We start from the raw sequence: 27,592 nt of genomic DNA on the forward strand, positions 1-27,592 counted from the left end.
CACTCTCCTAGTAAAGAACTTCCCCCTAACATCCAACCTAAATCTTACCTCTATCAACTTAAAACCATTTCCCCTTGTCCTGCTATTATTGGCCTTCTCAAATATTTTATTCCCCTCCTGATTATAGGTTCCCTTCAGGTACTGAAAGGCTGCAATGAGGTCACCCCACAGCCTTCTTTTCTCCAGGCTAATGCAGCACGATGGCTTTGTCACTGCTGAGCTCTCTACAGCTGAATCCTTCAAGAAATGAGTGTGAGTTCTCACTGACTGGCCAGAAATGTCTTCTGTTCCCTGTATTATTACAGCAGAGGTTCTTTGCCACGGGGCAAAATCAGACATGCGGGTAAGCAAGACGCCAAGAGTAGAGAATGCCGGAAATACAGAATACCAGGAAACCTGTGCAGTAAATGGCCAGTTTCCTCTTGGACCTTCTTGTTCTCCAGCCTTGAACTTCAGTGCAGCACTGTTTTGCTGCCAGTCCCATGGGTGTTTAACCTTTTTGCCTTCCATTGCCTTTCAAAACACTTATTTTTCATACATTCCAAAACCAGCCATTTACAAAGCACCCGGAAGCCGCTTCCCCCCGTCACCACGTGTCTGCCCGCTCGCTCCCGGTACCGCGGAGGAGCTGACACCAGGTGTCGCTGGAGCCGCGCAGGCGGCCTGTCCCCTCCGGGTGGCGCCGAAATCAAACCGGCTCCCGGAGGCCGCCATGGTAAGCAGGGGGGCGGTGGGGCCCTTCCCTGCCCCCTGTTAGCGAGGGGCTGGGGGCCGCAGGGGGGGTCGGGGACCACCGAGGGATGTGGGGACAGGCCTGGACCCGGGCCGGGGCCCGGCGGCCATTACGGCAGAATAAGTAGCGATGCTCCGCATCTGAATGTACTTTACGGCCTTTCCCAGTGGCGTATCCAGCACACGGTGGGACTGGAGCTGGGTTAGGTGCTATGAAGGTCCAGGCTGGGAACTCAGGCTCTGTGTGCTGCAGTGGGAGCTGGGCTTAGCAGTAAGGCTCCGTAAGGAGACACAGCTAATTTAGAGCTAATGGGATAGGAATTCCCAGCAAACATTAATTCTGCGAGTGGTAGAATATGTTTGTTTGTTTTTCTCTTGTTCCAGTCCAAGAAAAAAGGACTGAGCTTTGAGGAGAAGAGAGCTCGAATGATGGAGATCTTTTTTGAGACAGTAAGTGTCTTGCTGAGAGTTGCCCTGCGTTTATTCTCAATGGGAAGACAGTCCCATTTACTCCTGCCTGCTGTAAAGGCACTGTGCACGTCCAGCTTCTCCTCCATGCCCTCTGTCACCTGTGTATAAATTACAGCACTGGGTTCATGCAGTGTCAGCTCAGGTGGCTGCTTGGTGGTGGTGTGAAGCTGCTCATTGTGCTCTTTCTTCTTGGAGCCACATCTTTGCATGCTGAGCCTGTTACCGTGAGAGGTCATGAAGTTTCAGAGGTGGGAGAAATCCCAGCATTAAAAAGATCAGTACGGATGGAGGGAAGAAACCTGGAGATCCAAAAGCAGGGCTATGGATATACTGGTGACGTGCATAAAACACAGCATCTCACCTTTTAAAACGTTATTGTGACCCTTGAGTGTTTGAGCAAAGCAGTATATCCAGCATGGACAACCTAACCTTGGCTCAGTGTGCCAAGGGGTTTTCACTCTAACTTTAGACAAAGTTCTGTGATGTTATAGTCAGGAGCTCTTTCCTTTGGTATCCTTAAGACAGCAGTCCTTTTTATCACTTTGCAGAATCTTCTAATTCTACTGAGGGATATGCAGCATATTTTCACAGCAAAATATAAACATAAAGAGTGTTTCCTACTTGCTTTTGTTGGCATCAGTGTAGTGTAAAAGCCGCATAGGCTGAGCGGATGCTGTTGTTTGAAGCTGAAGTGTCTTTTATGTTTTTTTTTATGCAGAAAGATGTGTTCCAGTTGAAGGATATAGAGAAGATTGCTTCAAAAGACAAAGGGATTAGTAAGTGATTACCCTCTCATTCTGTTAAATCAGTGTGTGTGCTCAGACAGAGAATAGAAGATACAAATATATGTCTGTAACGTCACATATATCTTAAAATGCTGTGGTTCTGTTGAATTCCCCTCCTCCCCCCAGTATGGCTGGATAGCAGTAGAGGAGAAGTCTTTTCAGTGAAAGAGAAAAAAAATATCCATTGGCTTTGGATTAGGTCCAAGATGATTTACCTTAATGCTGTTGAGTTGCTTTGTGTGTCCTTCATTCTGTTTTCCTTTGTGTTCAGTGATAAAGGTGGGAAGAAGTGCAGTGTTTGTGTGGTTGCCACTGTCCTTGATGAGCATGTCATTGTGGCACTGTGAGAGTAAGGAATGCACATGTTTTTTGAAAGAACCACGGGCACGTTGAAAAACAATGCTTTGCCAGATTCATGTTACATCAGCAGCCAGCAGAGATGCTCAACAGCATCTTTAGAACTGTGATGTTGTCCTGATTGGTTTGTCAAAATACCTCTTGCATCCATTTAGTTGCAATTTGTAGGAAGAAAATGCAAAATGGTGTAAGCAAAGGAATTGCATGTTTGAAAAGATTGAGTTTCTAACACCCTTTGTACCTTTGAAGAGTCCAGATTCATCCTGCCTGTGAATGTGGAGGCATTTAGCCACACCAGTAGAGTGGTTTCTTCTGGAAAGAGAAACTTAGTCTGTGGAAGTGCCCCTATATTGGCATACAGTCTATAGCTTCCAGAGGATGGGATGTTTCTGGTCAGGTATCTCCCTTAGGCTTGTAATTGGATGTCAGACACTGAAAACTCACATCTTGAAGGTATTTAGGTTTGCTGTGCTTGTGGATGATAGTGTCTAGTACTTTGCTTGTTGAACTGGTGTAATTTTTTAAATGCTGGATTGTACTGCATGTTTGGTAGACAGTGGAGAAACAATTATTGCACATAACTATCATTGCAAGTGACTTTCTGTATTGGAACTGAATATAACCTAGTGTCAAATCTAACCCTCATGAGCCCATAGGCAGATGGTCTTTGTGCCCCTTCTGCTGTTTAGTGCTTTGGTAAATGCTGCAAAGCAAAATGCAATTACATTCCTAATCAAGCAATTGTAGGTTAATGGTTATTATAGTTAGGATTGCAGGACAACTTTTCAAGTGCCTTCTCATGAGTTTGTTATGTCATTGTGCTGTAAAATTATACATTTTATGATAGTTATGAGCAGTTTACAAGCATCCTGTAGCAGACTGCACTAAAGAGCAGCAGCCTGTATGTTGAAGCCACCGATTTCAGAGGGATTTGTGCTTTGAAGTGGAGTATCAAGCACAATGTCCTCCTGAAATCTTCCAGCTGGCTGACACTGTATTGAAATATTCAGACAGGTAGATGATGTCTTATAATATTAATAATTCTCTATGGTTCTAAGGAGGTGCTGTGCAGATCTAATCTCATACTTTTGCTTCTATTAGCTTCCATGTCAGTTAAAGAGGTTCTGCAAAGCTTAGTTGATGACGGCATGGTGGACACTGACAGAATCGGAACTTCCAATTACTTTTGGGCTTTCCCAAGTAAAGCTCTTCATGCCAGGAAGCGTAAATTAGAAGAATTACAGACTCAGGTAAATCTGCTTTAAGGAAAGTGCTTGTTTCCTGATTGGACGTGTTTAATTCCTATACCCTTTTGTCACTCCTGCTCATATCACTTACTCTTAATACGTGCATATGTGCACATACACATGGTGCAGAGTCTACTGCAGGAAACATTTGCCAAATGTGATGGGGCATTCTTTCTTGTTATCTTGATAGCACCTTGGAAGAATTTTGGAATCCATTTTTCCTGGGGCTTAAGGAAACTTTGTTTTTGCCACTTGCTGCTGAAAATGTGCTATTTGTGATGCGCAACATCATTTAAGGACTTCCTCTAAACCATTAGGCAACGTATGCTTTTATGTGTTGTACGTAGTGTAGGCTATCATGTGGTAATGATCTAAAAGCTGTGAGAGGTGTGAAATGGATATCCCAAGGAAATGTGGTTGTGTTTTCTACTTATCACTGTAGTTCCTACACATCTGCTCTTATTGATAGCTTAATTAGGGAAGACTTTTGCAATCCAATATTGCACTTTTATTAGGAGAGAAGAACAAATTGCTCACAGTCTTCTGCAAAAGAGCAAGACACCTTTTGTTGCCACACTGCTGTTCTTTTGGTCTGCTTCTTTGCTAGTTTTTTGAACGCGGCTCTTAATTGGAGTTGGAAAACATACGCAGTATTTTGTGACTGTGAAGCCATTTCACTGAGAGAAATCATCAGCCATGATCAATGTGATAATGAAGTAACTGAAGTTCCTTATTTGTATGTTGAGCGTAGTGTGAACAGCTGAGAGGTCACCTCGTCAGCTATCCCAGGCTATGCTGACACTGTAAATCTCTTTTGTTACTAAATGGAAAGAGAGCTGGTGATTCTTTCAGGTGTCTATGGCAGTAGAGAGGAATCGTTGCTGAAGGCCGTGCCTCCAGTTGTTGCTAGCTGGATCTGTTTGTTGACAGCCTTTCAGGCAGCTGCTTTGGATGAGCTGCTGAGTTTTGCTGGAGATAGCTGCTGTAGCCCTCCAACATTATTGAGTCCATGATTTCATGTTCACAGTTCCCCTGCTTTGAGAAACTGTCTCAGCATCTCAGATGGTCTGTTAGTATTATGGATATAAACTGTACCCTGTGGCGAAAAACTTCTTCTGGTCATCTGGGTAAGATGGTATCATTTTCAGGCATAGAGGAAGAGTCCAGAATGGCTATGCTTAAATTCATTTTTATTGACTGGTGTTATCCATGCACTCATTCCTACTCCTGTAAAGTTTCGTTTTTCTTATACAGAAAGTCAAATTCTGTTGACTTGGAGTTGAGTTGCTGATATGAACAGTTTTGTCAAACTGAAGCAGTTCCAGTCATAAGTTTTGATACCAGATCCTATTGCAAACCAAGCCTTACTCCTGACATGTGGCCTTAACGAGTTCACTTTAAACCATGCTGTGAATCCTTAAAAGTACTTTTATTCAATACATTACTTTTCTGATGAGAATGGAAATGGTATCTGAGAAAAAGGTTTCCGCTCGCTGAACTTGTCCCGACACAGCAAGAGTGGCTTTTTCAAATGAACAATGCTCTGACCAGTTTTACAAGATGATGAAATATTCCATCTGAGTCTAAACTGTATGTATTTTGTATTTGTATTCTTCTTCATGTGAACACATAGAGATTTCCTGAATGGCTTCTAAATCCGGTTGCCTCTTGTTACCTCTTCAGTGTGATCCCCTCATGCAGACATACCGCAATTAAAGACATTGATTGTATTGATTTCTTTTGGTATAGCTTTTTTGTTTTTTGTTTTTCAACTGGCTTTGATGGGGCAGGTGTTTGAAGAGGGGTGCAACCCCCTGAACTGACACACATGGCAAGTCCTGTGTTGATTCATCAGGATCATGAAGTTAGTGCTGCTCTTTAACCAAGCATTGGGTTTTCCTGTTTTCCTAAAAAGCAGAGACCTCAAATATCTTTGTTTCATGTGGCTTCTGCTGCATTTCTTGTTTTGCATAGCTCAACGAGTCAAAATTGCTAGTAGGTCTACTAATAAGGAGCATGGTCTATGCAGTGTAAGCAGTAAGATCATCTATGGGTGATTCTGCTGCCTGACTATGGTATTGTCTGGTTTAGGTAAGGTGAGTTAATGCCTGTTTGCATTTTTTCTTCTGTGAAGATCTTTCTGTTGTCAGTGTAACTGTTGGCAGTACTGCAAGTACTGTAATTCAGTAGCTTGGGGAAGCAAGCAGTTTACTGTGTTTTCTCAGGATGGTTTTGTGATGGTTCATTTCGCTCGTCAGCTCAGAAAAGTTCATTTCACTGTTTTATTGCCAGTTGCTGCAATTAACCTTGTTTCTCATGGTGCTGCTTTCTTATGGGTCCTTCCTTTCTGTTGCTAGGCTTTGTAAGGCCAAGTTTAACAGCATGCTGTTATTGATGCTGCTCCTGCTGAGGAGAGCTGAGGTTGGTTCCTTCCAACCTTAGCCATTCTATGATTCTTTCTGCCTGAGCGTCTGCTCAGGTTGTCCATGTTCCTCCACACAAATATGAGATGGGTTCCAGGCTGCATGATGTACAAGTGCTCAGAGCTGCTGGCTTGGAGGTCTTGGTGCTGAACTGAGGCTCACCAGGGAGTTGCTTTGGTACTTTTGTAACTAATACATATGATTTATTTTAGGAATTATTTATCTAGATGTTTTTCTGTAAGATATGTGCTTATAATTTTGTTTTATTGGCTTGCAGAATGTATACTATTTGTCTTTCCAGGAAAAATAAGTCTAATTGTTGTCTCTTTAATGCCCATTGTGATATATATGCATTATCCCAGTGTGCTGACTAAGCAGCTTTGGTAGTCTTTTCATATGCATGCTGAGTTTTCTTTTCTCCTCGTATTTCAGGGTATCCAATTTAGCTTTCTACTTGTTTATTTTTTTATCCTTCCTTGAACTGGCCCGGACACTGTGACAGTCCCAGCCCCTCTGGATGATTCTGATACCTTCTGGCTTGCATTACTGTTTTTTCTTTTTTTTTTTTTTCCCCTTAATAGTGATGACTCTCCCAACAGAGACAATTGGAATGACTTCCCTCTATTTTCAGCCTGTAGGCTTTCACAGACCTATACATTTTCTAGACACATAAAGAAGCATCCAGCTGTGGAGCTGGTATAGCGTGTATTGCTTTACATCTTCATATCATCCAGTGGGAGCTGTAGTATCCCAAATTCAAATGGCTGAGAATCAGCATTGTTTAAACAGCCAATATGTTGATTATGGCAATACTCATTCATTTGCTGAGTCTGTACCGCTGTTTCCCTGAATGGGTCTCCTGGAAGATGCTAATAAACTTTTATTTGAAGCAGTTCAGCTTTTTTGCTACCTGTTTGATTCTTGCACTTTAAAAATTTTAATGTCTTGAAATGATTCTGAATTTATTAAGTCTTAAAGTATCTAGCAGAAAATACTCTTCTAATGCTGTAACTCATTAGAGCCTTCTGGATTATGTTCAATGGCGTGCTACAAAGCCCTGCAGGGTATGCTTAGTTAATGCTGTCATGGCTGACTTCTAAAAATATGGTGCTCTGGAGGCTTCTTTTAGAATTAAGCAACCTCATAATTTGGTGCTCATTAGCAGAATTTCATGCTTTTCCTTTTCCTAGATGCTAATGTGTAGCTAGATTGTTGGAAACTGTGAAGTGTAAGTTTTCCTTTCCCACCCCCTTGATGAGCATAAGCTGAAACTGGCGTGATTGAAGACCTTTTATTTTTTTATTTAAAGCTGGCTCTGTAGTAACTGCAAGGATTATAAAATAGGTTTGAAGGAAGAATGTTGCCCCATTAAAAAGAATATGTTATTACTGTGCTCTGAGATATATATACACACACACATACACATATGTAAAGCAGGAAAAATACAGCTTTTATGATTTTTTTTTTTAGGTAATGTCATCAGACCATTTACCTTTCCTTTTTTGAAGAGGCCTGTGTGCTGGCTGCTGACATGCAGTCCTGTTACTTCAGTGGAACTGTTGATCTGAAGTGCAAAGAAATTGGGAATAAACTTGGAGTTCCCTTTCCAAAAACCTTGTCGAATCTGGCAGAGATGCAGCCCTTTGCCTGCACATCCAGCCGAGCCCCACAGTTGCCAAGGCCAGGGTGAGAGGCAGAACAGCACATTGACACATCCTGGGAAAGTTCCTTGATGTTTGCAGGTGTGCAAGTTCACCTCTTTTGCAAGGCTGGGAGCATCCATCCTGGGGATAAGGCAGAAGTAATACTGACTTTCAAAGCTGGGTTTGATGGAGATGTGAGAGAGTGATTTTAATTAATTGGAAGTCTGACCTTAAAATCTTGTTGGTTGATAAATATTTAATTCAGAAATTTTGTATCCGTGCAGAAATAAAAATTCTATATGCAATTCTATTTTAAGTCTCACTTCATAGCATTTGCTGTTCTGGAAGGAATGAAACAGAACCAGCTTATTCACCAGAGTGCAAAACCAGAATGCATGAAGTCAATTTGAAGGAGGAAGGCTTTAGGGGAAAGGTCTTTCTTGTCACAGTCATGCAGCTGCCATTATCACTGAGCACACTGTAATTCCATCAAGGAGCGTTCATTGTATCTGGAATTTGAGATGACTTGGTTATCTGTCTGAACGCTGCTTAAGAAATAGGAAATCAGCATGTAGAGTGAATATGCAAGAGCGCTGTCAACACTCTAGAATTTATTAACATACATTACTGTTAATATCTCAAAGTAGTACTTGGGCTCTTTAAAAGTTTACAAAGTAAAGTTTTGAATTGTTTTTTTTCTAATCTTTGCGCAGGACTTGAGTTTGGGGATTATCGTATGAATATTGTGCTTTGACTTGGATTCTCTGGGTAGACCCTGCAGGCCTTGTCAGTATAGGGCCCAGCTGGGTAGGACAGCAAGATTTAAAAGCTCTTACAGGAAAAAAAATAGAACATTTTTTTCTTTCTTACCCTTTCTTTCCAAGGGAAAATATTTGTCAGTGTTCTGTCTGCTTTGAACAGACCTGCTTACTGTCACTTTGGACTTTGTAGGCTTATAGTAAATATGCTTATGAACAGTAACAAGCATCCTTCATGTTGACATTTTTAGTTTGGTATTTTTTTCTGGTTTGTGCCTAGATGTTGTTTTATTCTGTTGCATTACTGGTACTTACCAAATGGCACTGCAAATGAATAATGCAAAAAACAGAAGCTTGTGGCAAAACATCTTCTCTGAGTAACTGTTAACAATTAAGGCAAATCTAGATGGATTTTACCATCTAAATGGAAACAAAACTGAATTAAAAGAGACTTTAAATGTATGGTGATTTGCTCTACATGAATGATCTTTAAAAGAGCTGCAGTTAGCAATATAAGATTTGTACATGGATGGTTGCAGGTTCCAATCTGTTCAGCTTTCCTTACCTAAAAGCAAGTGTAGGAAGGTCTCCTCACATACTCAGTGGGACCTTCTGAGAACAGGGCCATGCCTGACTTGCCATGGATGTTTCAATCTCATGTGTAAGTCAGGATTATAGGCCTAAATTGAATCTTGAAACATTACATTTGTCGGAGTGGCAAGTATACCTGTATTACCTATATGAATAGTAGGGCAAAACGTATAAGCATTGCTTATGAGAACACAGATCTAACTTTAGAATTTTATTTTATTTTATTTTATTTTATTTTATTTTATTTTATTTTATTTTATTTTATTTTATTTTATTTTATTTTTTTAACCATTGTAGTGCTTCATCAGCCAATTGTATGGAGAGCTGAAGCTCCATTTGGTTAGATCTCCAAAAAAATGGTTACTTAGCTTGAGTTTCTCATACTATCTTTAGTCACTGACGTAAGGTACAATCCAAATGTAAAAAGAAAAAGCACCCACTCATTATAACTCATTATAACTTACAGGCATAATATCATGATAATTCAGAAAAGGCGTTCTTTGCCCAGAAGAATCCGTGCATCAGCCTTTCATTTTGAATAGCATATATAACTACTTTGGGGGGCTGGGAGTCTGCTTTTTCTCTAGATAGTGATATTTATTCCCAGCTTTCAGCAAGTTTTTCAACTGATTTCTTCAAAGATGGCATTAAAATTGAGGTCTTGTATGGTAAAATTTGTAACATGCATTTAGAGAAGAGTTCTTATACTGAACATTTTTCCATACCTACAATGTATATCACTAACACAAGGTTTAAGAAAAAATACTTTTTGGGTACAGAAATATGGAGGGCCCTGTTTTCTCTTTTTTTTCTACAGTCTGCTGCCAATCCCTTTTATGGCGTTTTCTCACTGTGAAAACCCTGTTGTCTATTCTTTGATTCCTGGGTTAAATGTTCTTACTCTGTACAGTTATCATCTCCGCTCTTGTTCTTGCCTGTGTTCCTTTAGCTGTGACTGTCTCCCAGGTGCATCTCTCACTCTCTAAGTTCTGCAAACGTGATTTACTGTCTCATGTTGCTCAGGCGACTTGTAATGTCTTGGGGTAAGACATTATACATTCATTTTTCATTTCTTACACATTGTTTTTGTTTAGTTAGTCTGTGCTTCACCAGAACTGCAAAACATCCTGTACTGAACCCCCAGTGAACCTGGGACCTACTGCTGCTGCAGTCTGGTTCACTGTATGGGATGACTGTAAAGTGGCATTGCACAAACAGTGTATGTGCAACCTGAGAGCAGTGACAGTATTGCCATTGACTGTGGGTGCTCTGCTGTGCCATGAGCATGCTGGTAGTGTGACCAGCCAGCTTGATGTTTACTTCTGTGTCTTTGGAGAACCTCGAAAGTAAGCATGTGAAAAGCAGTTGTGTATTTGCTTTGTGCAGTATTTTAGGAAACAATTCTGCACATTGATGTGCCTTTTTATTCTTAAGCTTTATTGTTTCAGTCAACAGCAATTGCTGAGTGATTTCCTTTAGTGGAGCTCTGTGCCTTTCTTTTAACGCAGCAGATCTGTTTTCAATATGTTCACATTGTTCTTTGGCTGTTAATCTTTGCATTCTTGCTCTCTCTCTATTATCAGTCTTTTTTTAAGTATCTTTCTTTATAATCTAGAGGAATGCTTTGAAGTGCTTTCTCTGTATGCCTTCTGTCAATTCCACTTAATTTTTTCAGCAATGAGATGGCTTTAACATGGGAAAGAAATATACCCCTCATCTACAAATGTCACCCTAAAACTCTTGAACGGCTTTTCTTAAAGCTAAAAGCACACAGTGCTTGCCTCTGGCCTTAAACAAAGCGTAGAGAACTTCAAACCTCAAGTAAATAATTTAGGAAAGTTATGAACAATTAGAAAATGGACATCTTGAATTGCAGTGCCCCAGTTTTGTGGGTTGTGTAAAAGTAATAGCTGTTCATACCATTTTTGGTTGAGTATTCTGACCACAAGAAAATGGTACATGTCATATTGCTCTGTAAGAACATAATGGCAGTGGGTAGCTGCTGTGAATGCTTGTGGTTAGCATGCAAGACCTCAGCTTGATCCTCATCCAATGCAAGGGCCTGCCGTTGAGGTATCAGGCAGATTTTGGGGAGGAAGTGAATTGAAACCTGCTGCAATTGCATGTCAGGTTTAAATGTTCCTCTTCGAAATGCACATCACTGAGTTACCACAGTGGAACCCTGACAATGGTGCGTGCACAGTGCATTATGAATTACCTACATACTTCAAATCTCTGTTCATTGACACATACCAGAACCCATACTAGGGGTGGAAGGGACAGCTATTATAGGTATGTGGCACTTAACATGCACAAACTGCTGCACAAATGTACAGCTAAGCATGAAGGGACATTTGCAAAGTAAGTCTGAGTGTCCCTCCAGGCATTTGGAACTGAATCAATGGACTGGCCAGGTTAGTGGGCAGTCAACTGACCACAGTGGTCTATGGAATCGACAGGATCGTTTCCTACTTAGCTTTTCTGTTTTACAGATGTTAGCTTCTTGCAGGTTGCCACTGTGTTTTGCAACCAATGTCAATACTATTATAGAGATGTTTAGATGTTTTTTTTTTTTCTTGACTAATTTAGTGTTGTTTGCCCTCATCCTTTATTTAAACAGCTTTCTGCCAGGTGGGATTTTTCCTGCTTTCTTGTAATTTGCTTTATCATGTGTTGGTTCTGAGGAGGTCTGTGTGAACAGACAGGCTGGAGATGTAAGTCTTTCCAGTACAGCAGGATAGATCTTTCTGTACTGTTTTCCACATCTGATCAGTTACATTTGTGGCAGAAGGTTGTTCATGTCTCAGACTAGATATCTCTTTTAAGAAACATGGTGGGGTGGCATTAAGTAGCTTTTCCTCCAGATCAATCCCACAGCTATTGGCAGGAGTCAGATTTCTCTCAGGGTGCTTAATGTTCCTTGCAATTATTTCTCAGTTCCCTTGGAAAATATCCCAGGATTGCTCCAGGGATTGAAATCTTCCATCTACTACTGTGCTACTTTGCAATCAGACCTTTCTAGAGCTGGTGCGTGGGAAGGTGAGTCACTGTATTTGGCCAGATGTGCTCCTTTGCTCTCATACATATGCAGCATTTGCAAATTGGTGGGGGATTTTTGTTTTGTTTTGTGAGGAGTTTTTGTTTGTTTGCTTGTTTTTCTTTTAACTGGTTTAATTGGTTTTCTATAACCAATCAGCTGCCATTTACCCTTATCTCTCTGTTAAGTATTACGTAATTTGTCTTCATCCTTCCTCTGTCTGACTCCTTTAGCCTTGATAACTCTCTTCCCTTCTTCCATGTACAGTTATTTTCAGCACTGTTCTTGCCTTGTTATCCAAGCCTTCCTGTTTCCCCCATTGTCACAGATTCCTTGCATGGACCCTGCCCATCTGTTCTTTGCCCTTTACATTCTCATCCTGTTTGTTTGCTTTTTCAGTCTCTTCTCTTTCTAGAATTCCTTCCCTTATCCTCATCTTTTGCTGTCATAGGAGCACCCACTTTGACACACACAGACTGTTTTATTTTGTAAAAATTCTGAAAATCTCAATTGTGGACACTAAGAGAAAGAATCCATATAAGAAGGAAGAAAATATCTTCAGTAAAGTCGTACAAAAGTTATCCTTGGTTTTAGTCAGAGGAAGGCCCTCTAGCCTTGTGGCATGTCATTATGCAGGTCAGAATCTAGAACTGGCAAAGAAATTTCTCAGTGTTTATCATTACTATCTCTTTCATGATTAAATGCCCTAGAATATAGAGGACCAAAAGCTGGTAGCCAGATTTTACTATTTAACTTCATCTATCTGAAAGATTTTGTGCTTCCATCTTAGAGAATGCAGACCTGTTCCTAAAGAACTTTATAAATATGGAAAGCAGATAAATTAACAACTTTATGTTCTCTGTTCTGGAAAGCATTGTCTTATTTTTTGCTTGTGTAGTATGTAGATCTATATAAACTCTTTGACATCTCTGCTTTCTAAGTGAGCTTAGTTGCAGCAAAATTCTTTCCTCAGAGATACTAAATGATGTGTGCTCTGGTACTTGGGCTTTGCAAATAGCAAACTTCACCTGGCTACTTATCCTTTTCTGAACTGTATGCTTCCATCTAGTAAGGCATAATGTGAATGCTAACACACCTAATTTTATATGAACTTTGTGGAAAACCCAGGAGTGCTGTTGTTGAACTCTTCACCAAAATTGAGATGTTGGTGTACTTCAGGCCACATACTGGATCCATGCTGCCTCTGTGGTTACTTTCACTGAGAGCAGTGAGTAAAAAGCTGGGCATATTTCTTCCCAAATCATATATATTCATTGCCATTAAAGTAATCTCTATATAAAGTGAAGTCAAAGTAAAACATTGCTATTGAAAGCAGACCTTATTTGCGTGTATACGCACACATGCTTGAACACATGTTTATCCAGGAGCAGGAAGCGGTTTTGAAGAAAGGAACCTTACCACAGAACCAAGTGAACTGAAGTTGTGCTGGGACCTAATCCTTAGAAAGCACCAGTATGGAGCTTTATTTACCTTTATGTCCTATATTTTAAGACTTGGCAATAATCTCTGCCTCATATTTTTTCATGCATTTATGGTTGTATTTCTGTATATACACACTGAACATGGATTTAAGTAAAAATTGGCTGTGGCTCCAAACTAGCTCTGTTTGCACTGTATGAACAGGTTGAATTCTTGCAATCAAAGTGACTGTATGTGGTCTGCCTGGAGAGGACCGTGCTGCAGAAATGGTTTTTCATGTAAAGACCAGTGTAGTCTTGCCAATTCAGTTGCACAAGAATATAAATATGGTTAAATTATCAAGGCTAAGGATTGCAAGGAGTGTCTAGGAATGCTCTTCCATTCAGTGGGATCATTAGTGAGTAGGATGAGAATGTAGAAGCAGAGGTGTCTTGTGACAGTTTCTGGGGGTAGGCAGTGCCAGTAGTAGGAGTTTGGCTTCTTTTAAGAATGAAATGAGGGCTTTGACAGCCACCTCCATCATACTGGTGATTAATCTGATATTTCTACCTGACATATACACAGAACACCTTCAAGTTAAACCAGAGTTTGTACTTACAAAGAATGCTACCTTTTTTTTTTTTTTTTTTACGTGGTATTGGTTTCAAATGGAGTAGCTAATTTCCAAACTAAATGTTTATTAGAATTTATTATTAGTATTATTATTTGTATTCTCGTTCATGTTTAGTATTTCAAGAAGCTCTGCCTGTACTCAGGTACAGCCCCTGAGGAACAGGGGGTGTGTCATACATCTGGCTCAGCTTAAGGGCTTCCAAAGTGTCCCTGGAAGACTTCCAACTAAACGGGGTGGACCTGGTTAAAGATGGGCAGCAGGCTAATGGGGAGAGATCTGTCTTGGTAGGTAGCTCCTCTGGAGTGACAGGGTAATGCAGGCAATGTCTGTGCCAGCCCTGTGAGATATGGCTTCCTCTGAAAGATGCCTCTGCTTTAAGAAGAGACTTTAAGAAGTCTTAACTCTAAGAGTGCAACACAGGAGGAGCTGTGGCTTTGCTTGCCTTTGAGCCATAGAGAATTCTATACACCATTATACTAAAAGGATTGGGGCAGCACCAATGGCATACCAAGGCTTGGGAAGGCTGGTATCAGCAGCTGAGCAGGTGGAGCTCTTGCAGCTATTGCCACTGCTTCCAGTCAGTAAGGGAGTGGCTATGGGAGAGATTAAAGAGTTGGAAAAGGATGAAAAGAAATCATCTAGTCCAAAGCTTCCCTGTTGTGGGTGCCTTTGCATAGAGGTGCCAGGTTATGATATGAAACAGGATTTTGCAGTGTGCAACATGGTTATATGGCATGGAAGTAAAACACATGCTTCCTGTAATTCTTATGTTTGGGTGTTTTGGTATTTATTTTGAATGTATTGTTATAACACAAGCTAATATATATATATATATTTAGAAGTTTATATACTTGTGTTTATTTAAATATTTATGTATGGACTTTTATAAGTGTGCATGTATGTCTTTTGTATTTTAAGTATATATGTCACTGAAATTGATTGATTTTGTTTTCTGTTTCCTTCACCAGTTTGCAGAAAGCAATCAGAAAAAAGAGATGTTACAAAAAGGCATTGAAAAATCGAAAATTGGACGTGAAGATACTGTAAGTTGGTTTGCAGGGGGAGGCTCTTGTATTAGGGAAAGTGAATCCGAGTATTCAGAGTTTGCATGTAGTAATGAGTCATTGAAAATCCATTAAGATTTCTAAGTGCTGGAGGTGAGGAAGGAAGAGAAACAAATCAGATGCTCTTAAATGCTAGAGTCTTCCTTTAGCTGATCATGCACTAATTAGGAAAATAGTGATAAGTAGCTGCTCCAAGTGTGAGTTGCTGATTTGCCTTGAGGTGCTCAGCACAAACTGGTTTGGACATCCAGTAAAAAATTGTGGAATTCTGTGGCAAAGTGCCATATCTTAGAATCTAAAATGTTTTACAGAGACGTTCTGGGTTTGACCATAATCAGTGAAACATAAGCAGTTTTCATGTACAGCTCTGCCTCTCAGGTTTCCAGGTGAACTGTTGGAGGCTTGGCCTTCTCCATCTCATGGCCTGCCCTAGTTGAAAGAATCGATTGGTCCTGGAAATCCTGTTCTGCTGATGCTTCCAACACTTTGGTTCCAGCGTAAACATCAGGAAAAAGTCCTGAGAAGTCTGGATCACTGTGTTGGTCTATGAGCAGATGGCCTCCATATCCCCCCAGCATCTGGAAGCCTTTGATTTCCATTCTACTTTTGCAGGATGGGCTGAATCCAGGCTGTTGGCGGAAGTACTGGGAATACGAAAGTTTGATAGTACCTCAAGCTGTTAGGCTGCTGAGGAGGTTGTAAATTGTCAGATTTTTATCTGGCTGTTTGAGGCTACTCAGTGCCCTAGCAGGAGTTCTTTGAGTATCCCGTTTCTCTGTCAGGTACAGGGGCTGACTTTAAATATGGGTTGAAGTAGGAATCTATGCTGAGTTGGCTGTGGAAGTGCTTGTGAAGTAGTGCATACATTCACAATGTAAATATTTGAATGTATTTTTGAGACCACTGCTCTTAAATGGCGTGCAACAAACGAGGAGAAAAATACATTATGAGAGCACTCATATGTAGTTGGTATTTCAGATGTGTGGGAATGTAGATGGCAGCTTTTTCTGTAATGCTGTCTTTAATCACAAGGTTAGTGCTTCTACTTGTCCTTTAACCATTAAACACAAGAGCATAGTGAGTTGTTTGTAAAACTGCTTCAGATTCAAAGGTTGTAGGAAATTGTTCTTTTGATTTTCCATTTTGACCTTAATTTTCTTCCTTCCAATTTGTATTCAGTATCACTGAGTGTTGCTGTGAATTGTGTGTGTGTAAGATGCTGAATTGGTTAATTGATGGAAAGCCGTAGTAAAAACAGCTTTAAAATATATATTTTTAAGCATGTTCTATGTGATAATTTTATTGTATTGTTTTTATTTTTAATTCATCTCCCCACATACCTTGACTCCTCAGGCAGAACGTGCAGCTCTGATGAAGGAACTTGCCGCCCTCCGGCAGAAAAAAGAGCAGTTAAAGGCAGAAATAGAAAAATACAGGGAATGTGATCCAGATGTTGTTGAAGAAATGCGTAAGTTGTATATTGTTCAAAGCAAACTTTTGCTTAGGAGGAGACTGCACTTTTTAGCTTGAAATCTGTTGTGCAGAGATCAGCCAATGTATAACTGCCATTGTTTTTTAAAGCTGTAAGCAATGCAATAGGGGTACCCTAACCACTTCTTTTCATGTTCTGCCATATTATATAAAGTGAGAGTTTCTTTAGTTGGTACTTTGTCTGCCATTAGCTGAGCAGTTAACAAACAACCGAAACACTGAAATATTCTAGTACATTAGAAGTAATACTGGGACCATTGTTTCTGTAACAGTGCTTATTCTGTAAATGGAACCCTATCATGCAGGAAGAGCATACACTGGCTTCCATTTGCCTTTAGTCCCATACTGGCTTAATAAGATGTCACTCTACTTACTTTGTTTTGTTCATTTAACACATAACATTTCATTAGAAGCATTTAATTTTTATTTAGTCATTGGTGTAATAACTTATGTATAGATGTTTATACTGACTGAAATAATGGCTTTTTATTACTTAATGCAGAATCAAGCACTGAAATATACTTAATATTCTAATCCTTAACATGAAAAATGAAAAGCATGCATGAAATTTAATTGAATTTTCTCTGCTTCTAGTGTAATGTTTTATTTACTAGGCTCTTAGATAGCTACCCAAACACTGTTGCATATTCAATTGCTGTAATGCCGAAATGCCATTGCAGAGTGATGAGAAACAGGCACAGACCTTTTTCTGGGAACATTTTTGACTGAATCTGAACCTTTCTCTTTCCTTATTCTTCCAGCAGAGTCTGCAGCTTTAGAAATGTGCTGTGAGAAGGCCAGGAACATAAACACAATTGGCAGCACACCCCAGAATTGAACAGATATTCTTTCTTTAGTGGGACCATGACATTTTTTGTCAGCTACATTATCTTTCCCTAAGGATGTAATGGTATGCAAGGGAATATGCAAACTTGAGACCTGAGGTTACTGGGCTGTAAATCCTCTGCTGTGCGCTCTCCCAAGGACAAATAACAGACACACTCCAGCTGTAAAAATGAATACTTGTAGGCAGATGCTGACATCAGAGGGATTTGTAGTGCCAGGTATTTAAAGTGCTGAAATAGATAGTCTTGTAGTTAAGCACCACACCGGTGGAGTTTAGGAGCCTCTCTTTTAAAAAGGAGTTGCTGAGAGCATGTTTCTAAGTACTAGGCACAGGGGGACAAATTACAGCTTGGATGGTAGGATATACAACAGTAGATGGCAACACATGGAGTGATATCTAGAAAAGAGAGAAATAATTGTAATCACTAATTGCTCCAGGCACAACCTCTTCTTTAAAGCATGTGGAAGTTTCATGTGAGCTTCTGCAAAGGAGAGGTGAGCGTTTAAGAGAACTGGTGACATGTGCCTTGTTGGGCTACCTGTAGACTTCCCAAGGGATTTGTACAACAGCGTTCTGAAAATAATTTGTTGCTGACCTTCAGTGAAAAAGTTGATGCTTTGTTGCATGTTTCAACAGTTATTGTTGCACTGTCTAAAGTTGCTGGCAGCATAAAAATGATTAAATGGAAATGTCACTTTGGGGGAGTTAATATCCTTGTCAAAGCTGAATGGAATTTCGTGATGTATGGAAGAACGGAACAAAACAAAACAAGAGAGAGGTGGGATTGGGGAAGAGGCTTCTCTGGCTCTGGAGTGTGCAAAGGAAAAAAAAAAAAGATGCAGGAAATTGTAGGTTTTAGTGTAAGAAGATATAAAGAATCTCATTCAATGGCAGATAGTCATCTATACATAAACGTTAGTGCTGTTGTTTCTCAGAGCAACCTTATAAGCCAAGTTGTTTTCTCAGAGATTTTTAAATGCTTTTTACATTGCATGAGTGATACATGATTTTCCACGACCTATAAAATTTCAGTAACTTAATCCTTGTGATTGTTTTCAGTTGGATTAACATGGGGATTACCAAATCTAAATTTGTTTATTTTCATTTTGAGTCATAAAGAAGAGATGGCTGTTATGTTACAAAAGCATAATTTTGAAAGCTGGATTGTTCAATATAATATGTTTTGTAGCGGGCAGTTGTCATCCTGCAGTTGAGTTTTCCCTTTCCTTCCATAAATAACTTCAGCCCATGAGGGAAGCTCTCTGATAATCAGTATAAAATTTCATTCTATTAATTGCCCATCCCGTATTTTTGTATGCCTTGATTTTACTGTGGTGCCTTAGAGGTGTGTCAAATTGCCTTCTGATTTCAACAGCATCCCAATTTGGTGATGTGCCTTTTTTAGTTGTTCTTTCCCTAAAAAAAGAAAGCATTGCAGAAACAAACCTAGTGATGTTTGTTAGGTTTACATCCTACAATGTTAAGGCCCATTAAAAGACACGTGCACACACACTAATTCCAGTGCCAAAATGAAATTTGGATGGTTCATAGTAAATATCTGAAGAAAATAAAAGCTGAACATCTGTTTTGTTTCCTGAGTCTTAGGATGGGAAGGTCAAGCATGACCATGTAATTAAATATATTAGAATGCGTATTCAGAGAGGGGCAAACTGAAGTACTAAATACTGACTCTGTTTTCTGCTGACTTTGCTGCTTGTCTTTTTAATATTAGTAACAAATTTTCTGCCTTAATTTTCTTGGCTTTCGTATTAGAGAACTAAAGTACAAATTTTGCTGCCTTCCCATGTTTATTGCATTTGAACACAGAACTTCAGCATTTGTATTTAAATGATTAACTTCAGTAAATGGCAGCAGAAACATGATTTAGGGATTGGCCACTAGAGGAAGCTGCAGAATAGTCTGGTTTTGTGGTTATATTTGGATAGTTCCATTTTATAGGTAGGATGTTGTGAAAATATGTCCGCATTTGCAAAATGCAAGAAGCTTTTTAATAACCACAGTAGTTCAGTGCTGGAATCTTGTTATTTGCTTCTTGGAAATGCTGTTTAAGCCAACTAGTGTGATTTAGCATTGAGTTATAGATCTTTCCACAGTATTACAGTCATTGGTAGTAAAAACAGGCATTCTGTAATTTTCTTCATTGAGCTTTTAATTCTGCTTCAGTTGGTGCAGGACTGAGCCCTGGTTTCTCAGCTTAGATGCTGATTTTTGAAGGCAAGAAGGTATTCTCATAGGGAAACAGGCGTTGCGGAAAAGAGAGTCCCCGATTCTCCCAAAGAAAGACTGCATAACTTAATATGTGTGTACACCTGCAGAACTGGACACGTGATTCCCTAAAACCTATGGCAGAGGACAGAACCACAGGAAACAGGAAGCTTTTGGAATTCTTTTATTCATCCAGATTTTTTTTATGACTGACAATGGAACACAAGTAAGAACTTTAATTTCCAACACCACATTCAGGAGAAAAGTTGTAGATCTGACAGGAGGAGCAGATGAGAGGAAAGTGGCAACTGTGGTTTTGCATAATGCTGAGAGTGGCCTGGGGCTTCCAGAGTTGAATCAAAAGTAGCACAACCTGACCGCTCTGACTCTTAGCTGATATATACCACCACCTCATATCTGACAGAGGCATTGCTGCATTGATGTTCAGTGCTGCCAGACATCACCCCTGGCCAGGGGCAGTCTTTTTGCCCTAGATGGTTTTTTGCTGCTCTTGTGTCGAGTTGGCCTCTTTGGTCAGTTCCTTCATCCATCCCTATCTGGATGTCACTTGCCAGCATTAAAGACCATAAAGAGTGTGTTTTTTCACTTTCTCTCCAGACATTCAGCATTTCTGGGTACTTCCTTTCCATAACTGATTTTGTTTGTTCCTGTGATAAGAAGGTTCAATTCCCAAAATCTAGGCTTCCTGAGTTCCCTGCTGCTCTGCTAGATGCCTGGGTTTGAGGGAGGAAGGGACTTCTAGTAGGAGTGCTCAAAATTTTTTGACCCTTAGCCGTATAGTTTTTATGACGTATTTCCTGTTTTGCTGACATAGCAGTCTAGCGCTGCACAAGTCATAGAATCATTTAAATTAAAAAGCCATGCAGGCCATGCTGTTCCTGGGCCCTGCACTTCTGTATGTGCTGTGGTTGCTTTCATTTGGCTCAGGAGAGAATGTACGCTTCCATTTACCTGCTTAGAAAATGCCAAGAACTGATCAGCCTAGGACACAAGAGTGCAGCTCAGCCAATTGGATGACTTGTATCCTGCAGGAAAAGTGTACTGATGTGCATGATGTGATGTACATGAATGGAAGTAAATATGTCCTTCACCCTGCTGTGTGGGAGGCTGATGGCTGTATGATCCTGCAGAGAACAGGCAGTCATAAGCAGCATAGTATTGGATTACATCAGTACTTGGGATAGGTGGGTGGGGGATGTCTATTCTACTCCTCTTTGTGCACACACTCATACTCATGACACAACTGTTGAAAGTCCCAACAAGCAACTACGAAAGATTTTCATAATGTGGTCCAAGTGCAGATTCCTTCATACCTCTTGGTTCTTGTAATGGAGTGAGGGACCTCTAGAAGATGCTGGCCATGATGCAGGTATGCAGCTGATGTCTTCAGGTGACGAGTGTCCGTATCTGTTTAGTAGCTGGTTTTCTTTCCTCTTTCATGTGTGATGTGTTAGATTCAGCAGGCAGATGAGATCCTGCAGTGGAACTATAGGCAAGAATTGAGCTAGACCACAGGGCATTTTTATCTTGCCTTCAGATAGCTATATTCTGAGTCCGTAGACACTGGGAATTGTATTTTCTGAAGATGGATAGGGTTTCCTGACCCTAAAAAAAACTAAACTAAACCAAACCAAAACAAAAACTGATGGAAAAACATGAGTGAAGTTTTTACCATAAATGAAAAAATTTGTGGTTGTGCAGACTGCAGTGCCATCCTGCAGCAACAGCAGTGACAGTCTTGCTCGATGACAAGAGGTAGTGCAAGCTGTCTTGTGTGCATCAGCTTGGTCAGGCTGGATGGGAGGAGCACGTAGGTGCCTTGCAGCTTGCCAGAATAGCTGCGGTTGCTGTTAATAAAGTATGCCTGATGGCTTAAACAACTTCACACATAGTAGGATAAACCCACACCTGTACCCTATGGTATTGTCACGTGCCAGCAAGGGTAAAATGGGAAACTGCAAGCAATAAAACCTTGCCCCAGCCTCTTGTGAATGCATTTCCTGGAGGTGTCATGTGCCAGAGGCACTACAAGAGGCTTGTTTCCCCAACCCTGAACCTTCTGTCAGCAGAGTAATGGAGGGATATGTCCCTTCCAGGGGCCTGGGACAGCCCTTCTTTTGACATTTGACATCTGTCCAGATTGTTTGAATGTTACCTTCCCTGTCCTATAGTTCTGCCTCTACTTACTGTCTTTCCACACTTGGAGTGTGGCGTTTCTCTGCCATTCTATGATCAATCCCAAGTGGTGCATGGAATGAATGGCGTGGTTACAATTTTTCACTCTTTCAGTACACACAATCAGCTTTTTCTTGGTGTGGGTTTTTGGTTTTGTTTTGTTTTGTTTTTCTCTGTTATTTTAGTAATTGAAGGTGCTGCCCACTGTGGGTTTTCCCCCTGCAGCTTCCTGCCCTTGCTACCATGATTTCATTTCTAGCCACAGCTCTGTTATCAGCAGACACTGCCATTCTAATCACTCAACGGAGTGAATCCAACCTGCATCTGTTGGCTACCTTTGCCTTTTCTTTAATAGATATAGAAGTCTCATTTCTAAAACACGATTGCACGTGTTCATTTTAACATGTGTTAAGTAACGTCTGAAGGCTGATGATGCACTGTGCTGTCCCCGTATGGTACAGTGGGTGTGCTTTGAGCTTTAGACCACGCGCTACTGCAAGCTGCAGGAGCTGAGAGCTGCTGCATGGTGCAGAAGCACCCGCTCGGCTGTTCCGCTGCTTCCAGAAAGCGGAGGTTTCTGCTGAAGCCTAGCAGGCCCTGTGGAGGCAGTCTGCTCACCCTGACCATTAGGATGCTGTTACTCTGTAGCCCCAGACCCTTGGACTTAGATACAATCGTAACCTTTTACAATTGCAACTTTGTTACTTGAAGTCAGATACAGTTTTATAAACAGAGTTTCAAAAGAAGTGCTGAGTGCAGTATCTTGCTTACACTGAATGCAAGGCTTGGACCATCAAAGGCCCTTACTCTGTTAACTCGATCTGTGTAGCGTTTGGTGAAGCAGCGTTCAGAATGCCCTGTGCTGCCAGTGTGTTGTCAGTGCTGCCATCTATGGAACTCAAAAAAGTGGAGGTGGCAACAAGAAGTCAGCAAAGGAAACATGGAATATCTCTGTCAAGCGAGGAATAGTTTGAATTTCTAATGCATGTAAATGTATAAAAATTCCTTCTTCCCACCCACTCCCTTTTTTGCCCATCTTTCTAACTTAATTTGTAATAGGTTGTTGGATATCAGGAAAAACTTCTTTACAGAAGGGGTTGTTAAGCGCTGGAATCAGCTCCCCAGGGCAGTGGTTGAGTCACCATTCCTGAATGTGTTTAAAAACCATTTGGATGAGGTACTCAAGGACATGATTTAACAGAGGGATGTTAGAGTTAGGATAGAATGGTTAGGTTGTGCTTGGACTTGATGATCTTTAAGGTCTTTTCCAACCTGAGCAATTGTGTGATTCTTTGTCCAAGCTAATTGTAGACCATGGCTAGAAACTGCACTGTTTTTGAAGCTATATTCTACTGGCATTTAACCATTATTCACATCACTTACCGAGACATTATTTTTCTGAGATATTATTTTTCTGAGTGCTAGTAGATAATTTTTCTAGATAATTTTTCAAGATAATTTAACTTTGCCTGAAGTATAACCTTAGTAACAATGGATATCTGATCATATATTCATTATTTTCAGTACTCGTGTACGAATCTCATGCTGGCCATTCCAATGAATATTATCATGCGAGTGCTAACAAGACTGACTGAGAATAATTAAGTTATGTGTAGGTGTGAGAACCATAATGATTCTGATGAATTCCCACGTTACAAACCAACCCGTTTGATTTTATTTAGTACTTATTTTAGTGGGAGCAAGGTAATCTAAGTGGATTTCTTTTCTTGACACTGTTTTGCCTCATGGAAGCTGTGTAAATTGCCTTTACTACAAATAGCTTTTATCGTTATGTATTTAAAACGGGAAAGGTGGTAACTAAGAGAAGCCCAGTGTAATGAGCAAGAGCAGTGTGTTTATGTAATTGAAGGGGCTCTCAAAGGTCAGGGGACTTTCCAAAGCTATGTTTCCAGATTCTGGTGATTGACTGTTCCTCTTATCGTTTTCTTGATCTGATACATACTGATGTGATAGACAACTTACGTATAGAGAGCATTGCAGAGTATTTTCAGTCCCATTTTCCTCTAGTATCTTCAGGCTTTGTATCTAGGCCCAGTCTGGGTACAGACAATTAAGTCTCCAAGCAAACAGAACCAAACATCTCCATGTTTTGAAACTACTGTTATTATTTAAATCTGACTTATGTTTTTTTGTTTGTTTGTTTGTTTGTTTGTTTTTCTTTTTCCCTTCTCTTTCAGGCCAAACAGGCAAAGTAGCCAAGGAGGCAGCCAACAGATGGACTGGTTTGTATGCATTTATTTTGCCTAGGACAGCTTCACACAAGAACAATCTGAGTGAAAGACTTAGTTATTGTTAGGAATTTAAGATTTTGTTAAGACATGATGCAGGATAGGCCTCACAATAAGCATCCAGTTATTTATTTGTTGCACACTCATGATTGGAAAAAGGAATACATTTTCTCAGTTTAACTAATAACTGTAGTTAACAGGTCTATTCTTCACACACCTTGTTAAAATTTGCAACTCTTTTGTTGTTGTTGAGTTAAAATCTCTTAAGATGAGGAAAACTTCAATAGAAAGAGACCAGAAATGAATGGCAGTGGCTGGTTTGACACTGTCATAACTTCAGGTACTCAGAAAATATAATTCATCTCTGAATTTTCATCTGTTTCTGAAGAGTAGAATGCTTTGTAGAGCCTTATCTCTGCCCTCGCATGATGGATAATACAAAGTAGGTATTTCTTAACCTTATTCATCAACTTTGACATGCAGGAAATGTGCTGCACAGTTTTGAAGAAGCTTATTGCAGTGACATTTATATGGAACTTTAACTCAACTTCCTGTTGTTGCTTAGCTTGACTATGTGGCTTTATATTTCTATTTTAAAAAGCAAGCAATATGGACGTCATTAGTTTTTTTCTTTAATTATTTAGGACATTATCTGTAATATTTTATTTAGAATTCACCTACAGTTGCATTTGAGACTACAAGTCATACTTCGCTAAACATTTAAAACTGAATGTTTTCCATTCTGTTTGTAGATAACATCTTTGCAATAAAGTCCTGGGCCAAGCGTAAATTTGGATTTGAAGAGAGCAGAATTGACAAGAGTTTTGGAATCCCAGAAGATTTTGATTACATTGAGTAGTTGTTCAGCAGTTGTTGACTGACACAGTTGTACAATGTTTGTTACTTAATTGCCAGCTGAGCAGTATTTATGTGTTTGAATGTGTGTGTTTTCACCAAATGACCACCCTTTAATTTACAGTTTTTGTTGAAGTTAATAAACAGTTAATAAACACAGTCCTGAAACTGGACTTTATTCTTCTGTCACTTAACTGGGAATAGTACTAAGACCTAGAAGCTCCAGGGGTTTATGTTTAAACAGGTTGAAATTGAGTGGAAATAACACTGGCTAATGTGGAGTAGAGTGAAATTTTCCCTCATCTAGATAACAAAACATATAAGAGATATAATCCTTAATGGGAAGCAGTGAGACAATAAGGATGTGAATAGGAAGGCCCAAGTTTGATTTCAAGTTGTTCTCTGTTTTATTGCCAGAGCTGCTTGGGAGTTTGGTGACATATTAGGGCTATTTGGGTTTATGTACATTTTCTGATTCCATACTAGAAAAGCAGCCCAACAAATGCAAACAGTTTCATAGCATCTCAGTCTTGTTTGGTGAACTTTTGCTTGCACTTCACTTCTTATTTGTTCCTCTTTTCTAGTTCTGATCAGCACATGGCTACAATAAGATGGGCGGAAGGTATTGCTCTTGTACATACTGCTCTGTACCTCCCAATGCTATGGATGGTGAGACCACGTTTCTGCTGTACAGCTCAAGGATATGTGCTATACCTTCTAGAAGGCAGATAGATCTTCTACAAGGTGGAAGCATGAGCTACTAGAAGGTGTCTGACTTCTATATATCCACTGATGAAAATACAGGTGAAAAAATGACGTTTAGTTTGGAGGTGTGCTCAGAAGCCTGTCTCCTGGGATTTTTCCAGTTGAACAGTTTCCTAGTAGTTCAGTGTATGTTTAAATCCAAGAATTTCAGGTCTGCTGTCATTTTACTTCTACGAAGACAGTGAAGTTACTGGGAAGTTAGTGAATAGAAAACTTTACTCGTGTACCATTAAAGCAGTGAGGTATCTGCTGCCTAGTGAAAATGTATGTGATGCCTGACACTTGGTAAAATGTCACCACATTTACAGCATTGTTGCAATGGAAATGTTTTCTTCTCTAATTTGGAAAGATTGACATTGATGTGTTAGAAATAAAATCAAATGTATATTATTAATTGAGCTTGTAAAAGCTTAATGCAGATGGGTAGTATAGAGTTGAAGGTAGTGGTTCTTACAAAATCTGTCTTTTACCCCATAAACTGAGTGCAATCCATCAAAGGTAAGTGATGGTGTCAACACTAAGTATTGACACTCGTGTTGTTTGGGTTGCTTTTCTTACTCTCAAATTTTGTGCTGTGAAACAATGAAGTGAGCTTTTTTGTTCTCTTTTGTTCTTTCTAGACCGTCTCTCTTAAACAATGTGGGTTTTTTTATTGGCTAAGTGTCTTCTTTCTTATTTTCTGTTAACCTATTCTATACCACCTGCAGGTGTGAGAAGCTCTTTGGCATACCTGTATTTGAGAGTACAGATTTGCCACATACAAAGTGATAATGACGCAAATGACTTGTTTTTGAATGGGAATGCTAAGTGCATGAATTTTTAGTTCAAGAACAAGGAATTTATAGTGATATTTATTTTGTAGAGTTTTGGTTTACAGGAACAGAACAGAACACAGACATGCAGTTGAACTCTGTTTCCTACTCATGTCTTTTACTTCTGCTGCTGGTGGTGGTTTGTAGGCTTGGCAGGAAAACACATCTCCTCCTTAAAGATCCCATTTATGAAACAGTCAGAACAGAAATTTCTCAGTTAACGGTAGGCAAGAAGAAGAGGCAGGCGTCTTATCAAAATCTGATGCCTATTCCTCAAGTGGAAGTGATTTATCTTATAATACCTTTATTACGATTCTATATATTTTTCATTCAGGTGACATTCAATAGGAAAAGCAAGTGCAGACAAACAGAGACAATATGTATCTCTAAAATATTCAAAGATTATTTCAGTCTACTGAATCTGCTCACTTTCAGAAGCTGTTTTTAGTAAAAATTTTCTTCTAAATCTCATAGTATGAAATTGTGTATGATTCAGTTTTTTGGATTTCATTTTAGAGAAGCAGAGAATTGCTTCCTGCTGAGTTAAAGACTACCAACAGCTACAATGATTTTCCTTTTCCTGAGATGTTATTGGTTATTAGCTTATAACAAATAAGAAAAGGAAAGGAAACAACCCAATCTTATGTCCCAATTTGTATCTTAATGTTAGAGGTTTTTTTCCTTTTTTTTTTTTCTTTTTTTTTTTTTCACCCCTTGAGATAGAATCTGTAATATTTTTTAAGAGTCGAAATGAAAGTGGTGGTTTTTCAGTGCTCACTTGTGCTGTCACTCTTGTGGTTATGTCACTGCTATATTATATGTAGATCTTCCTCTTTTTTTCTTTCTGTCCTGTAGCTTTTTTTGCCCATGTAAGGTAAATATTTTCATCTGTTACAGCTGAGACAGGAGGTCGGGCCTTTACTACAACCCAGGCTTATAAAATGAAACAACTACTAGCTCGAAGTGTGCACACCGAAGATGATGATTCTT

The 27,592-nt window shown here is 39.8% G+C and overlaps 1 protein-coding gene across 1 annotated transcript; it reads left to right on the top strand.

Moving 5' to 3' along the window:
• Positions 1-337: 337 nt before the first annotated feature.
• MND1 (meiotic nuclear divisions 1) lies at positions 338-25,184 on the top strand. Its single transcript, XM_015861014.2, has 8 exons — positions 338-715; positions 1,117-1,182; positions 1,922-1,979; positions 3,447-3,595; positions 15,066-15,140; positions 16,515-16,629; positions 24,120-24,164; positions 24,923-25,184. The coding sequence occupies exons 1-8, from the start codon at positions 338-340 to the stop codon at positions 25,027-25,029; spliced, it is 993 nt and encodes a 330-aa protein (XP_015716500.2). The 3' UTR covers positions 25,030-25,184.
• Positions 25,185-27,592: the final 2,408 nt, after the last annotated feature.

This window comes from Coturnix japonica, chromosome 4 (assembly GCF_054131305.1).
Source record: "Coturnix japonica strain WE chromosome 4, WE-NBRP24, whole genome shotgun sequence".
Lineage (NCBI taxonomy): Eukaryota > Metazoa > Chordata > Aves > Galliformes > Phasianidae > Coturnix > Coturnix japonica.

Coding starts and splice junctions, on each gene's coding strand:
- MND1 (XM_015861014.2), top strand. CDS start 338: ATGCGGGTAAGCAAGACGCCAAGAGTAGAGAATGCCGGAAATACAGAA. Junction 1,980..3,446: donor TTCAAAAGACAAAGGGATTA/GTAAGTGATTAC, acceptor TGCTTCTATTAG/CTTCCATGTCAGTTAAAGAG. Junction 3,596..15,065: donor TAGAAGAATTACAGACTCAG/GTAAATCTGCTT, acceptor TTCCTTCACCAG/TTTGCAGAAAGCAATCAGAA.